General features: G+C 41.5%; 1 protein-coding gene across 2 annotated transcripts in view; it reads right to left on the reverse strand.

Moving 5' to 3' along the window:
• The window catches only part of CCDC171 (coiled-coil domain containing 171), a 209692-nt gene that overhangs the window by 59523 nt on the left and 134980 nt on the right, over positions 1–15189 (reverse strand). For both annotated transcript variants that reach the window (XM_060237258.1, XM_060237259.1), the window contains one exon: positions 4304–4435. In XM_060237258.1, coding sequence (XP_060093241.1) covers positions 4304–4435 — 132 coding nt within the window. The remainder of the gene's footprint in view (positions 1–4303; positions 4436–15189) is intronic.

Here is a 15189-nt window from a genome sequence, read left to right on the forward strand (position 1 = left end):
ATCCCATCTGGCTTTTGTCCACACAGACACCATGAACCTTAGTGCAGCCTTTTTGATGGTCAAGTAGTCCCCCCCCTCCCTTTTTGTCAGTGGAAAAACTGACAGGTTACACTCAAGGAGGCCAAAAAGCTTCAGAAGTGGTGCTCAGCCCTTAATATCTAGCACAGTGTATTAGAAGGGGCATAATGTCAACAGCATTTGTAATATTCTGCCCCCCAGAAGCTACCAATTTTCTTCATGGTTACTTGGAATAAATTATATGAATAACACATTTTCTGCATCCTTCATACTTCTATCAGGGGTGTCAAACATGTGCCCCCGGAGCCGAATTAGGCCCCCAGAGGGCTCCTATCAGGCCCCCAAGCAACTAGTTGTTATTTGCTTCCTTCTCCATCTTTCTTGCTTCCTTCTGCATCACAGCTTGCCCAATTGCACAGCAGAGCTACTGAGCTAAGCCTCTCTTCCTTCTGTTGGCTGAGGATCCTCCCCCTCCTGGTCCCCTGGGGAAGGAAGGAAAGAACCAGAGGTTCCTTTGCTAGTTCCCTGGATCACATGGGACAGATACAAAGAAAGCACCATTAAGACCAACAAGCGCTGTTTTAAGCATGTTTTAACTTTTAAAAAAATCATTGTTTGTGTCATACAGTTTATATCTCTGCTACCTGGCATTACATTTTATGACACACATTGCTCAGCCTGACAAGGTCTCATTTATGTCAGATCTGGCCCTCAAAGCAAATGAATTCAACACCCCTGTTCTATCTGATACAACTTTTCACTCCTACTATATTTGTAAAGATAATGCTCAAGCAATCACTCAGATTTTAGATGCAAACTGGTGACCATTGCTGTCATAAAACATTCTGAACAGAGGTTATCATAATTTCTAGTCACACCCATTTCCCCAATATAATCAATTATTTTCCTATATCATTCTAGAGCAGTGGTGGCCAAACTGTGGCTCAAGAGCCACATGTGGCTCTTTCACACATATTGTGCAGCTCTTGAAGCCCCTGCCACCCTGCTGGCCAGACTGGAGGAGGCATTTTTCTCTTTAATTCCCTTCTCCAAGCCAAACAACTGGGGGGGGGGAGCTTGGAGAATGCATTTAAAGTTAAGTTGCTTTCTTTCCACCTCTCCTTCCACCATCTAGAGAGCCAGTTTGGTGTAGTGGTTAAGTGCACAGACTGTTATCTGGTAGAACTAGGTTTGGTTCCCCTGTTATCTGGTAGAACTAGGTTTGGTTCCCCACTTCTCCACTTGCAGCTGTTGGAATGGTCTTGGGCCAGCTTCTGTGAGAGCTCTCTCAGCCACACCTACCTCACAGGGTGCCTGTTGTGGGGGGGGGGGGGTGGTGGTAAATGAGATTGAAAGCTGCTCTGAGATTCTAAGATTCAGAGTGTAAATTGGGGTATAAATCCAATATCATCATCTTCTATTTTCTTCCTTCCTTCCTTCCTTCCTTCCTTCCTTCCTTCCTTCCTTCCTTCCTTCCTTCCTTCCTTCCTCTCTGTCACTTTCTTCCCCTCATGTTCATGTCTTGAGGCTCTCGAGATGTGTGAGAGATGTTTATGTTTATTCTGTGTGGCTCCTACATTAAGCAAGTTTGGCCACCTCTGCTTTAAAGAGTCAGGCCACTGTCTTAATAATGATCAGAGATGCATAATTCTTCTCATCATTCTGATCTCTTCTACATTTGTATTCATTCAAGGGGCAACATCACTATATTAACGGCAAAAAAGCATTTGTATTCCAGTTTTATTAGTATTTTGTTTATTTCTTTGTGTTTGCATTTCTTTCCCTCTCTGTTTCCATCATTTTTTCATCCCTGATCCCTACAGGTCTTTCTGCAGCACCAACCTTTCACTTGCCCCACTCTCTTTTTCTTCCTCTGGCTACTCATTTTACGTTGTCTCCTTCTGCTCCCCCATGCTGAATTAGGTAAAAACATGTTGCAAGGTTATTCAAGCATAGGAGGGCCAAACTGGCAGGTTAGCTGGCCAGGTTAAACAGGCTGAAAAACTTGGCACCAATTGCACCAATACTATCAAGGTGGCCTGTAAGGGCAACCAATCATCCAAAAGAGGCAGGAAAGTGGTTCCAATAACAAGTCGTTTGGCTTGCCTCCTCTGAGTGTTGCCATGAGTCAGGGAGGGTGCTACAATTGATCCACAGGGATTATTTTATGCATGCTAATACAGAGCCCTGTGGCACAGAGTGGTAAAGCTGCAGTACTGTAGTCTGAACTCTCTGCTCATGACCTGAGTTCGATCCCAGCAGAAGCTGGTTTCAGGTAGCTGGCTCAGGTTGACTCAGCCTTCCATCCTTCCGAGGTCGGTAAAATGAGTACCCAGCTTACTTGGGGAAAGTAAGATGACTGGGGAAGGCAATGGCAAACCACCCCGTAAAAAGTCTGCCGTGAAAACGCTGTGATGCAACGTCACTCCAGTTGAAAACGACTGGTGCTTCCACAGGGAACTACCTTTACCTTTAATACAGAATGTGGAACACATGGGAACTGGTCTCACAGATAAGACAGGCTAAAATTTCTTTCAGCAATCACATTTTGACATCCAAGTAGTGCCAAAAATAATGGTCAATATGACATTTGATAGTATCCTCTTTGTCACATGCATATGTGATAATGTTTAAACAGTGACATTAGTTCCCACAGACAAGCTGAAGAACTCTTATTGCATGTCTTTTCCTATAATTTTTTTTTTTGCAATACTTATGGCTGTAGGCCTCATATGGTCCTTACAACAGCATGCTGGATGATTTAGATGGCTACTTGGTCTCACTGCACAACTTGGAAAGCGGCATGTGGCTCTGCTTGAACAATTCAAGAGTTGCAAAAATTGGTACCTACATAATTTATGACCAACAGCTATGGCCCTTAGATGGTTTTTGACATGATCCAATAAAGTAAATAGGGATGGATCCAGCTTAAATTTGCAATTTCTAGCAATTTTCCCATCTTGCTACAAAACAACCCCCCTTCCCCCCGCCATGTCATTCCTCAAGGTCTGTCAGCTGACATTTGGGAATGTTGCGATATCCCACAGTTTAGACACTAGTACAGTCTTATCACAGAGAACTTTATTGGGATGTTAACTTCCTCTTTTCCATGTCTGCTTTATTTTTAAAACGAATGCATGCAGGTATATGCATGGGAGTCTTGGGGGGCAGAATATGGAAGGAACAACAAAATGCTTTTTATCAGTTCTAACTGGTTTGTAATAATTGAAACAGTAAGGGTCCTTTTTATTTTCACTTTTAAATGGACAGTTTGTTTGCTCTTGCTAAGCCCTTTGGGATGTATCTAGAGTCTAGGTAAGAAATTAAAAAAATAATCTGAACCATAAGGAACTCCTTAGCATTTTCTAAACATGCCAATGAAATCTTTCCCCATAGCCTTGCCCCAGCCACCCTCATTAAGCTTACATCCAAAATAATATTTTTGCACCCGTTTCCCCAACTACAACCAAAATCTTAGTAAAGTAAGAAGGCACATGTCAAAGAACTTTTAAAAGCAAGCGGCAATACTTCATTTTGTAAAATTTGATCCTTCTACAAAAAAATTTAAACACATTTGCTGTACCATTCATTTTAAACAGTAAGATAAATTGAGGCTTTCAGTCAAGGGTTCTTCTCCAAAGTGGATACTTTGACAACTATATTTGTTCTCTGTTTCACTTGTCAGAGGGATCTGTCATCAATCAGTGCCAGAAGGTGTCAGTTATTAAGCCCCTAAAGAGATCAATGACCCTACAACCTTTCCCTAGCATTTTATTTACCCCATGTTATGACGAAATGAAACCAAAGATTCCTCATTCACCCGCTCTGTGTCCAGCTCTCCTCCATAACCCAGTTCTCAGCCCAGTGTTTACATATTGATTTTTAGGACTGTACTTCCCCCAGATAGCTCTCTGAAAACAAATTTTAAGAAAAAATAGTTTTCAGAGCCTAACTGGAAAAAGAAAATTACATGAACAAATATTGTTATTAAGCACAGTATGTGCATCTTTTTTCCCAGTTAACTCTTCCTTAATCTTCTATTTAGGATGTGGCTATTTTAGCCAAATAATTTCATTAGAATGCAAACATTTTTAATTGCTGACCACTACATTATTGAAGCTTTTTGTTCTTCCCATTAATGGTATCTTTTGGGGTTTTTTAAAAATACAAACTTTCTTTATTGAAATACAATACACCATACACAGTAGTAATATCTAATATAGCTTCAAGTTTTTAAACATTTCGGGGGGAGGGGGCATAAAGAAAGGTTACTTAGGATTCTAACCTGGAATGCTACCACCTCAGGCCCACCCTTTAGGCCTTCCATTGCAAAAGTCTCCAGGTGCAGCTTAGGTAGCTGCAGGGTGAAGTCATTCCTAGTTGCCGCAGTCCGTGACAGCGAGATCTGATCTCTGACCTAAAAGGGAAAAAAACAGTATCAATGGTAATTCCCCTTCAGACACATTAACTGGGATGAAGTGGGTCCCCTTGAGTCCACTGAGTGGACTTGCATTGATCGCTGGACCTGAAATCCATGAATAAATTTAGGACTAATTGATTTTTCGTTGCAAATAAATCTCTAATTCAGAGTGCTGGGAGAGAATGTTAAGAAGAAAAAGCATCCTTTCCCCTAGACTGAAACAAGATGGGAAGGAAAGTCACTAAAGGCTTCTTTCTTGCCCAAGCAGTGCCAGAAAATTCTACAAATACATAGTAATGTGAGGCTCAAGATGTAAAACCTGTTCATGACAGTGCATATAACAATAATTGCCAGTTTTATGAATATAGAATTATGTATGTACTCTAAAATGGCTACATATACTACCCAAAATATTTTTAAAATACTGCTGCTTTTGATTTTCAGGCCAGGGTATTATTTTGAAGACTCTTTAAAAACCCAGTTTTCAAATAGTAAGGTTAAAAAAACTGCTAAGGTATATTTGACTATTAGGGTATTTTTAAAAACTTAAGTTGGTTGAACAGCTTCTTAGACCTTTCTCCAGCACTCCAAACTATCATCTAATTTGGCAGTAAGTCTTCTGAAGAAGATAGCTCTGAAGAGAAAATTGGTATTTTCCCCAAAAACCCAAATAGTTTGGATTTAAAATATTCAAAGAGGCATAGTTTAAAGAAACAAAAACAAAACACTCGGCTCTGTAAATGAGAGATACCCACAGTTTCTGAAGACAAATATGCAGTTGGTATTGTACTGCCACCTTCTGTCATGGTGAGAAATCCCTTTATTCATTACAGGTTCTAAAAAATAGGTAGTACGACCATGCTTCTAAATTTTTGAAGTTTTCATACCTGAATGAGTTTCACATCAAACCAAACTTATTTTGTTAATCAAAAGCAAAAGCCACTCACATATTCACAGCATATTGCTTCAAATTTGAATTCTGCTTACACATTCTCAAATTTTACTTTATATGGGATTAAGTACTATGTGTTTTACTAATGCTCTTCTTGCCCCAAAGTGTTTATTACTGTGTATTCAACAAATGATGTTGGTGTGCATTTGACAAATTAAAATTATTTCTTGCATCAACAAGTAATTGTTTATAATAAATCTGTAGTTTTAGAATGGGAGAATAAAAACAAACAAAAGTTAACACCACAAAGGCGATTCTGGAAGTTTCTGTACATCTATAAACACACACAAGACTGGATATTCTGGATATTTTACAAGAATGCGCTAATAGAAGATGAAGAAGATATTGGATTTATATCCCGCCCTCCACTCCGAAGAGTCTCAGAGTGGCTCACAATCTCCTTTACCTTCCTCCCCCACAACAGACACCCTGTGAGGTGGGTGGGGCTGGAGAGGGCTCTCACAGCAGCTGCCCTTTCAAGGACAACCTCTGCCAGAGCTATGGCTGACCCAAGGCCATTTCAGCAGGTGCAAGTGGAGGAGTGGGGGAATCAAACCCGGTTCTCCCAGATAAGAGTCCACACACTTAACCACTACACCAAACTGACTCTCCTAATATTATAATATTATAAAATTTATAAAATATAATATTATAAAATTTCAGAGCTTAAATCCTGATATTTCTGTCTTCTTTCTATGTTATAGTTCCCTTTATGAACAGTTTTAATTTGTGTTGATTAAGGTCCTCATTATTTTGCTTGCTTCAATATTCTTTCAGTGTCTATACACATGCACTCAAACACATTTTAATGTCTGAATGTATGTGTTGTCTTACAGAATTACAAAGCTATGGATAGAGATACATATAAATTCAATGCTATAGTGTATGGGAATAGGAAGCCTTCTATTTCCCAAGCTGACCTAAAGAATTCCTGTCAATACCTGTGGCTGCCAAACTTATGCACTATAATGCAATTTTTATAACAAGCATATGTCCTCCACACATTTCTACACAGACTGTTCTAGGTTCAGGTTAGAGAATCCAGTGGAACAAACATCGTCTCCAGGGCCTTTCGTCAGCATGTGTAATTTTGTTCAGATGCTAACCTTGCCCACCGTAATACAAACAAGTTATCTTAAGTATATCCACAATAATACATATTTCACTTGATTTGTGAGAGTTTAGATATGCTAACATTTTCTGTCTCTCATTGCAGCCAATATATACACTGATAAAAGAAAACATTAATGTGGATTAAGGTACTAAGAATTTATCAACATCAAACCACCAGTGTTTTGCCTTCTACCCTTCTGAACCATAGTCAATAGATCTAAATATTTTACTGCACCCTGGCCAATTCATTGTTTGATGTTTAAAAACGCACCCAAAATCAAAGAAAATTTATTAAATTTGAGCCCCCAAATGAGATACTATTAGCTTTGAAAGTCAAGTTTAACTGCGATATTGATGATTCTCTTTTTTCTGTGACAAAATTCACCAGGGAAATCCCTGATGTCAAAGTACCAAAGCAGATTGCTAATACTGAAGAGGGAGGGGAGGAAGGGAGCAGAGGGAGAGACGGAGAAGGCAAGAGAGTGGGAGGAAAACAATGTATATCCTAAGTAAGTATAACACTGAACACAGAAGAGACAGCAAAAGGTACTTTAACCCTATCTCCACCTGGTTGTTCCTCTGCCATGATGGTCTAAAGTTCAGTTTCAGCAAGAAATCCAGTAGGGTGTAAATATTTAAAATGCACTAAATACACGGTAGCAGATATTATCAGAAAGGAATGCAATCCTTCCCTGATCTGGAAACCTCTAGAAACCAAGAGATCCAAGTAAATTTGTAAAATGCTTCTTAATTATGTTAGATACAAAGATCTATTATGACTTTCATTTGTATGAACAATACTTTGTTTCACCTACTTTCTGATATCCAGCTATGATGTATACTGAAGATCATAAGGAGTAAAGGAAAAAAGAACAATTAATAGACTACTATCCCCCACCACCACAAACCTTGCAATTTCATTATGACATCGTTTGCAATGAAGCAGTAAAGCTGCATCTGACTCCTACCACTTCAGATGCCATGTGGAGGGGCTTGACATGACTGCTCCATACAAAATTTCACCTGCACATGGAACACTAGTAGATCACGGAGAAGAAGTTTAGCCTTGCCTTCTCACTGATATTTGTTTTCCATGTGCTGGATATTTTTTTCCCTGTATGGAGCAGAATTACCTACAGTGAAACCTTGCCTTCAGACATTTTTGTCTACGCAGCACTGCTCTTTCACAGTGCTGATTTGCCCTTGTGGTACTACTCTGAAAGAAAGGGAAGTGTGTGTTTATAGCAGTCCCTGGAGCTGTGCACAAGCTATATAGCAGGGGTGGCCAACAGTAGCTCTCCAGATGTTTTTTGCCTACAACTCCCATCAGCTCCAGCCATTGGCCATGCTGGCTGGGGCTGATGGGTGTTGCAGGCAAAAAACATCTGGAGAGCTACCGTTGGCCACCCCTGCATATGTAGGTTAGGCAAACTTTTGGGCCCCAAATCGGGGAAGAGGGAACGCACCTGTGAAATGTTGGTAGGCTGGCAAACAAAAAGGCAGGGGCATGATAATTATTCTTGACTGGAAACTTGCAGATTGCACAGTCTGAGCAAATACTGGTCTGCTCCCAGAAGATTTTCTGGAATATGGAAGAAATCAGTATCTCTATCTCTGAACACGGCAGACATCACAAATGCCTAAAATGCACTTCAAAACCACAGGATAATCACTTGAAAAACAGCCAGTATATTATAGTTAGGATTTGGGAGACCCACATTCCAGATCCCACTGGGCCAGTCACATGTTCTCTACCTCACAGGGCTGTTGTGAAGATACTTCAAGGAATGTAGAACCGCATGGGTCAATGTGAGCTTCTTGGATGAGGAGCAGAATAAAAATGTGATAGATGACTAGGTAAATAGCGCTAAGCTTATCTTAAAGTCCTGTTATTTTATTGAAAGTCTTTTCTGAACATAAGAACATATGAAGCTGCCTTATACTGAATCAGAATCTTGGTCCATCAAAGTCAGTATTGTCTTGTGTTCATCAAAGTCAGACTGGTGGTGGCTCTCCAGGGTCTCAAGCTGAGGTTTTTCATGCCTACTTGCCTAGACCCTTTTTAGCTGGAGATGCCAAGGATTGAACCTGGGACATTCTGCTTACCAATCAGATGCTCTACCACTGAGTCACCATCCCTCCCCTTTTTTGACCATTTGGTGTGAATGGAGGGTATCTGGGATTATCCAGGCAAACAAAAACACATATACTAAGACGTATCACTTTGCTATCACACATCTATATGAAATTACTGGGTGAGATCATCTGGTTCTTTTGACTGGGTTGTTACCAGTATGCAGGTGACATTTAGCTTTCCCTCATGTAATTTCCAGATAAATTATAGATGGAATCACAATAACAAAAATTTTGTTCAATATATTGCTGTAGAAATTTTGCATATGCAAAGGGATTTTACATAGTTATTAAAATCATTACTTTTACATTTGGGAGGAAGGACTTCCTATACTAAACTCCAACAATTTTACTTTTGAAGCAAAGTATATAAAGTGCAGCATGAAATTTCAGTTTGGGGAAGCTGCTGAAGAGGAATCAGATTGAAAACCCCTGTATTTACAAAACTGGACCACAATCTAATAACAGAAAGGGGTTCCAACTAATGTCCAAAACAACCTTGTGGTTCAAACTTCAGAGGATCAGTGTGGGGTTCTATCACAGGAAACTATCTGAATTACTGCCATTTCGTAGGGCCTGCAAGACAGAGCTGTTCTGCTGGATCTATGGTTGAGGCAGCAAGTGTCCTATTATTCCATCTTTTGGCCTCCCTTGTGGTGACATCATGCTTATTACAGTGCAACTGGCTATTGATATGCTGTGCCCTGTCTGCCAGTGGTGCGTTTTATTGTTTTTACTGTTAGTTTTAAATTGGTGTTTTAACTTTGATATGTATTTTTATATGTTGTGATCCGCCTTGAGCCCGTTTACGGGAAAAGGCGGAATATAAGCCTATTAAATAAATAAAATAAATATAAATAAATAAAAAGTAGTGATAGCATACATTCTGTAAAATAAGTGGACCTCTCTTTACAAAGATCATGATCAAAATACTTTTAAGTATCTTGAAATAGACTGGAACTCTACATTTTAGCTTCACTGGCCTGATTTTTTAAAAACGCTTCCACTCTAAACAATGAGGTGATTGTCTGGCCTTTCCAGAAAAAGCTGATGAAGTATGTGAAAAAAACTTGAACCATTTTATCATCGAATAATTACATGCAAGTACAGGCTTATGTTCACTGTACTTCATGTCAGTCCATGTCTTCCTTGCTGAGAGAATGCTCAAATGAGCAAGCACTAGTGGGCAGGCATCTAAAGATTAATTCTGAAACAGCAATGTCTGTCCTCAAATTAGGTATCTGCTGAATCAACAAAGTCATATTGTGCAAAGTTATGAGTGACAATCCAGGAAGCAGGTTGCGAACTCTCCAAGAATAAATTTATATAACCAACATAATTTTTCCCACTGATAGGATTATGTTTTGTAAATTTTCTAAAAGGTTGCTACTCCTTCCAGAGGTAGAAAAATAAGACAAGAATACCAGCACTATTATATATTTTACCGGGGCAGTTTACTTGTGGGAACTATCAGAACTGTTTCTCAGACGTGTTGAGATGGAACAAGAACAGGAGCTTCTAGAAATTAACAGTTTTGTACATATAAACCTAGTATTTTAAACCATTTAGCAGGAGAGTAGGCTCTGAATATTTATACATCTATATCATAAAGTATCAGCTTTATATTCAAGCAACAGCTAAATAATTTCCATTTTAGATGTATGAAATGGTCCCAAATCTCTGACATGTTGTCCATCAAACACTAACCAAATTCATTTGTTCATAACAAAGAATGGTCTTACACAGAACAGTAACATCAGTGGGTAAAGTGTATTGCTAATTTCAGGCCACTAAATCAACGTTCTAGACAGTTAACCATGGATTCTACTCCTGGGCATTTGTATCAGTCCACAGAAACTGTAATATCCCTTTATATCTAGTAGCCAAGGCTGGCCCTTCATGGCCCACAAATTCAGTACAATAGATCCAGCCCCAGTTACAAGCTGACAATTCTTCAAACCAAGGTGAATGCCAGGATTGCACAAGAATTGTTTTAAAAATGCCATAGAAACTCAAAATGGCACCCAGAGGATTACCAAGCATTCAGTTTGGTTCTTCAAATATGACCCAACTGTTGTGACTGCCTGTCCCAGAGCACTTATGATTAAAATCCGTCAGCTACACCAAATTCGCCTGCAGGCAGTAAATAGCCACTTAAAAATCAATTTAAGTAGCAAACACTTCCAAAAACTGCTGGAAAAACTCACATGTACCATTGCTATTATTTTGGCATACCACACTACTAAACCACAGCCCTTGGCTCCTTATTAATCACAAATACTGGAAGCATGAAATGGTTACCCTTACTCCACAGATCTGGAACTGAGCTGGAAATATTGTGATGGCTAACGTCACCCAGTAAACCTGTTATTGAGTATCTGAATCTAGTTCTATCCATAACCTTTAGGCTTCAACAACTGGGGGGAAAACAACATGTAAATTTTCAATCACAGCTCATTCTAAATTGGAAATAGTTGTGTCCTGGTTAAGAATAGTAGGAACAAAGTCAGTTAACTGAGTGCCTTAGTTCTTACCCTGTGTTTATTCTCATATGCCATATCTAGAACAATAATCATTGGGGTTGATCCTACCATTTCACTGAGCAAACTTTGTAAAAGCTGGTGGAAGGTAGGATCCAAGGAAATTCTCCAATAGAACAGCAACTCATTTATCCTTAAGGTATGCCACTGTCTACTTTTCTGATATGGACCCTATATTAATGTTTAATTCTCTTATCTTTTTCCGTTTATATTTAAAAAGCCCAAACCTTCAAACTTCACAAAGAATGAAAACAGTTGGGCTCTGGCATTAGTTACTTTGATACATCTAAGCTGAAAACAGTTAAACACATGGATAAGACATTCTGCAATGTCTTATCTTTAGTTTGTCAAGGTTTTTCAAATCCCTCTTGAACTGGAGTACCATTTTTAGCTTGGCTAGGTCAGAATGACACCGAACAGTATGAATGATGACACACTAGACAGCTATATGGACAGAGATGTCATCAGCAAGCCAGCTGTGCTAACACCTGTATGTCCTGCACAACTGATCTTTAGGAATATAGATCAAGAAATTCAAGTTAATGGGGGGACAAAACACAAATGATATTTAACATATTTGGAAAACAGCAGCATAAAACACGGGAATGATCACTTTGAATGGATAATGAATGTAAAACTTATTTCATTTCAATTTTACATGCACCAGGACCCTTTTAGAAGGGAAGAAGCACATCTCCAAAATCTTAATATGCCACAAACCTATCAATATAGAAAATGTCATGAGCCATGATTTGTGTGACTTTAAAAACAAAAATAAGTGCTTTAAAGAAACTTTTAAAAAATCTTTGTTCTTTTCCTGTTGACTTCTTTTATATGTGTCTACCGGTCTATTTCACTTATGGCAGGTGCCAGATTGATAGACAAAAGCCAAGAATAGGCACAGCACACACAACAACATCCTTGGATTCCTGTCACTGTCCTGCTAGTGCATACCAGACCTACATGCTATATTTATTTATTTATTTTAACAGATTTATATTCTGCCCTCCCCCATATGGGCTCAGGGCAGACTACAAGCATAAAAATAATTAAAATATAACCATAAAATGAATACTCTGCACTAAACAACATCACATAACTCAATAAAAATATAATACAGGTGGAACGGGCACATTTTGCAGATTAAACACAGTTATCGGCCCGAGTATAATAATTCAGATGGTAAAACATTGTGGGGAAGGCAGTAGATGACTGAACAATAAGAGGAGAGGAGAGGAGAGGATGCCCGCTTGCCTCAACCAAAGGCCCAGTGGAACAGCTCCGTCTTACAGGCCCTACAGAATGGCAACAAATCTGGTAGGGTCCACAGCAGATTCTACCAGGCCAGGATCGGGGCTGAAAAAGCCCTGGCCAAGGCAACATAGACATCCTTTGGGCCAGAGATGGCCAGAAGATGTTGATATGCAGATCGTAACAGTCCTCGGGGCTCATATGAGAGGCAGTCCTCTCAGGAGAGGCAAGTATGTCGTCTCAGGCCGCGTAAGGCTTTAAATGTCAGCACTAGAAACCTTGAAGGGGATCCAGACTGGTACTCAATAGGTAACCAGTACAATTTGCAAAGCATCGGCTGACTGCTTGCCTGTACAGGCAATCCAGTTAACAGTTGTGCTGCCGCATTTTGCACCAGTTGGAATTTCCAGATCAATGCCAAGGGCAAACCTGTGTAGAGCGAGTTACAGTAGTTCAACTTGGAAGTGACTGTCACATCGATTGCTGTAGCTAAGTCCTGAGGGGTCAGATAGGGCACTAGTTGTTTGGAGTGCTGAAGATAGTAAAAGGCTGATCGCGCAACTGCTGCAAGCTGGGCCTCCATGGAAAGGGAGGCATCCAGTATCACTCCCAAACTTTTCACATTCTGAGCAGGCACCAAAGGAAGGTGGGAAGCTGGATGTCCGATCTTAACCACCACCACCCTGACTCAAGCACAGGACCTCCATCTTAGTTGGATTAAGCTTCAGCCGGCTTAGTTGCAACCATCCAGCCACAGCTTCTAGCGCCCTAGTCAGATAGTCTAGGGCAGTGTCTGGATTGGCCATCCATCAACAGATAGAGCTGGGTGTCATCTGCATACTGGTGACAACCCAGTCCAAAACCTCAAGCAATCTGGGCAAGAGGGTGCATGTAGATGTTAAACATCATTGGCGAGAGAATGGCTCCCTGAGGTACACCACATTCAAGTGGATTCCGCAGGGAGGTCTGGTCGCCATTGCCATCCTTTGTCCCTGACCACGGAGAAAGGAGGAAAACCACTGTATTTCCAACTCAAAGAAAAAGCGTCACAACTTTGTACCATGAGAATGCATGAATGGAAAGATTTTAATTCCAGTGCTCCTGGATTCCAGTGCTCCTGGGGAGGGGAAAGTACAGCGGTGGGAGCAGGCAAAGTTTGAATGGAAGGAGTCTGAGACACAAGAGAGCTCGCTCCCCTTCCAGCCTGTGTCCCAACCCAAGGATAGCAGGTAGGAGGGCCAAGTGGAAATATTCGCCTCCGTCCCTGGTAATGTGCAATGCCAGGTCCATAAATAATAAAACCTCAGTCCTGCAAGATTTTCTTATCAGGCAGGACATGGACCTGGCTTGCGTGACGGAGGCCTGGGTGCGGGATGAGGAGACAGTCACTCTCTCCCAAGTGGCCCCACCTGGGTTTTCCGTCCTTCACCAGGCCCGGACTAGCGGGCAGGGGGGAGGAGTGGCTTTTTTCATACGGGAGGATTGCTCCTTCATGAGACTTCCGCTGCCAGAGATCAAGGGCGTGGAGTGTGTAGGCCTGGTGTGGGACACTGGGGAAAGTTTGGCAATCTGGCTGGTGTACCGTCCGCCTAACGCACCGGCCAGTGCCTTACCATCCCTGATGGAGGCTGTAGCAGGCTGGGCATTAGAGCACCCTCGACTTATAGTCTTGGGCGACTTCAATGTCCATGCCGAGGACGCAGCTTCCACTCGGGCGACGGACCTAGTGCTTTCCATGGCAGCACTGGGACTTTCCCAATATATAACAGCGCCCATGCACCAGGCTGGGCACAGACTAGACCTGATCTTTGCGGCGGGAGTAGTAGTGGATCAGATATCTGCTGAGGCAGTGCCATGGTCTGACCACCAGGCCTTGAAGGCTCGTGAGAACATGCCACCCCTATCCCATTTAGGCGGTGAGCAGGTTTTAGCTCGCCTGCATAGCCAGATGGACCCGTTGCGGCTTCAAATGGCCATGCGGGATCCCTGGCCCTCTGGCGATTCGCTGGATGAGCTAGTGGAGGTCTGGAATGACCAGCTCTCCACGGCCATCGACGAAATCGCTCCCCGACGTCCTCTTCATCCTCGATCACGATCCGCTCCGTGGTATACACCGGAGTTGTGATCAATGAAACGGCGATTAAGACGACTAGAGAGACAATGGCGCCACACTTGTGACAAAGCTACGAGAACATCATATAGGTCATTTATGCGGACCTATGAGATGGCAGTTCAGGCCGCAAAGAAGGCCCATTTTGCGTCCAGAATTGCATCTCCGACCTCGCGCCCAGCACAATTGTTTAGTATAATTCGGTCATTAACAAATTTGCTGCAGGGCAAACAAAATATTAGAGAATTGGAAATAGGCTGTGAGGCTTTTGCGAGTTTTTTCGCAGATAAGGTCTCGTCGCTCCGACGCGACTTACCCGCTATAATTGATACAGTAGAAGAACTTGAGGCACCAAGCGCGTCTTTTGGTCCAATTCTGGATTCTTTCACTCCACTCAGCCTGGAGGAGGTCGACAGGATCCTTGTAGCTGTGCGCCCTACGACATGTAGGTTGGACCCGTGCCCGTCTTGGCTTATAAAAGCGAGCCAGACGTGGCTGCGTGAACCACTACAAGGTATTGTCAACAGGTCCCTAGTAGAAGGGATCTTTCCCACGCCTCTTAAAGAGGCAGTGGTCCGCCCTCTCTTAAAAAAACCATCAGCGGACCTGGCTGTATTGGCGAACTATTGGCCGGTGCCGAACCTTCCCTTTT

Source organism: Heteronotia binoei, chromosome 4 (assembly GCF_032191835.1).
Source record: "Heteronotia binoei isolate CCM8104 ecotype False Entrance Well chromosome 4, APGP_CSIRO_Hbin_v1, whole genome shotgun sequence".
Taxonomy (NCBI): Eukaryota; Metazoa; Chordata; class Lepidosauria; order Squamata; family Gekkonidae; genus Heteronotia; species Heteronotia binoei.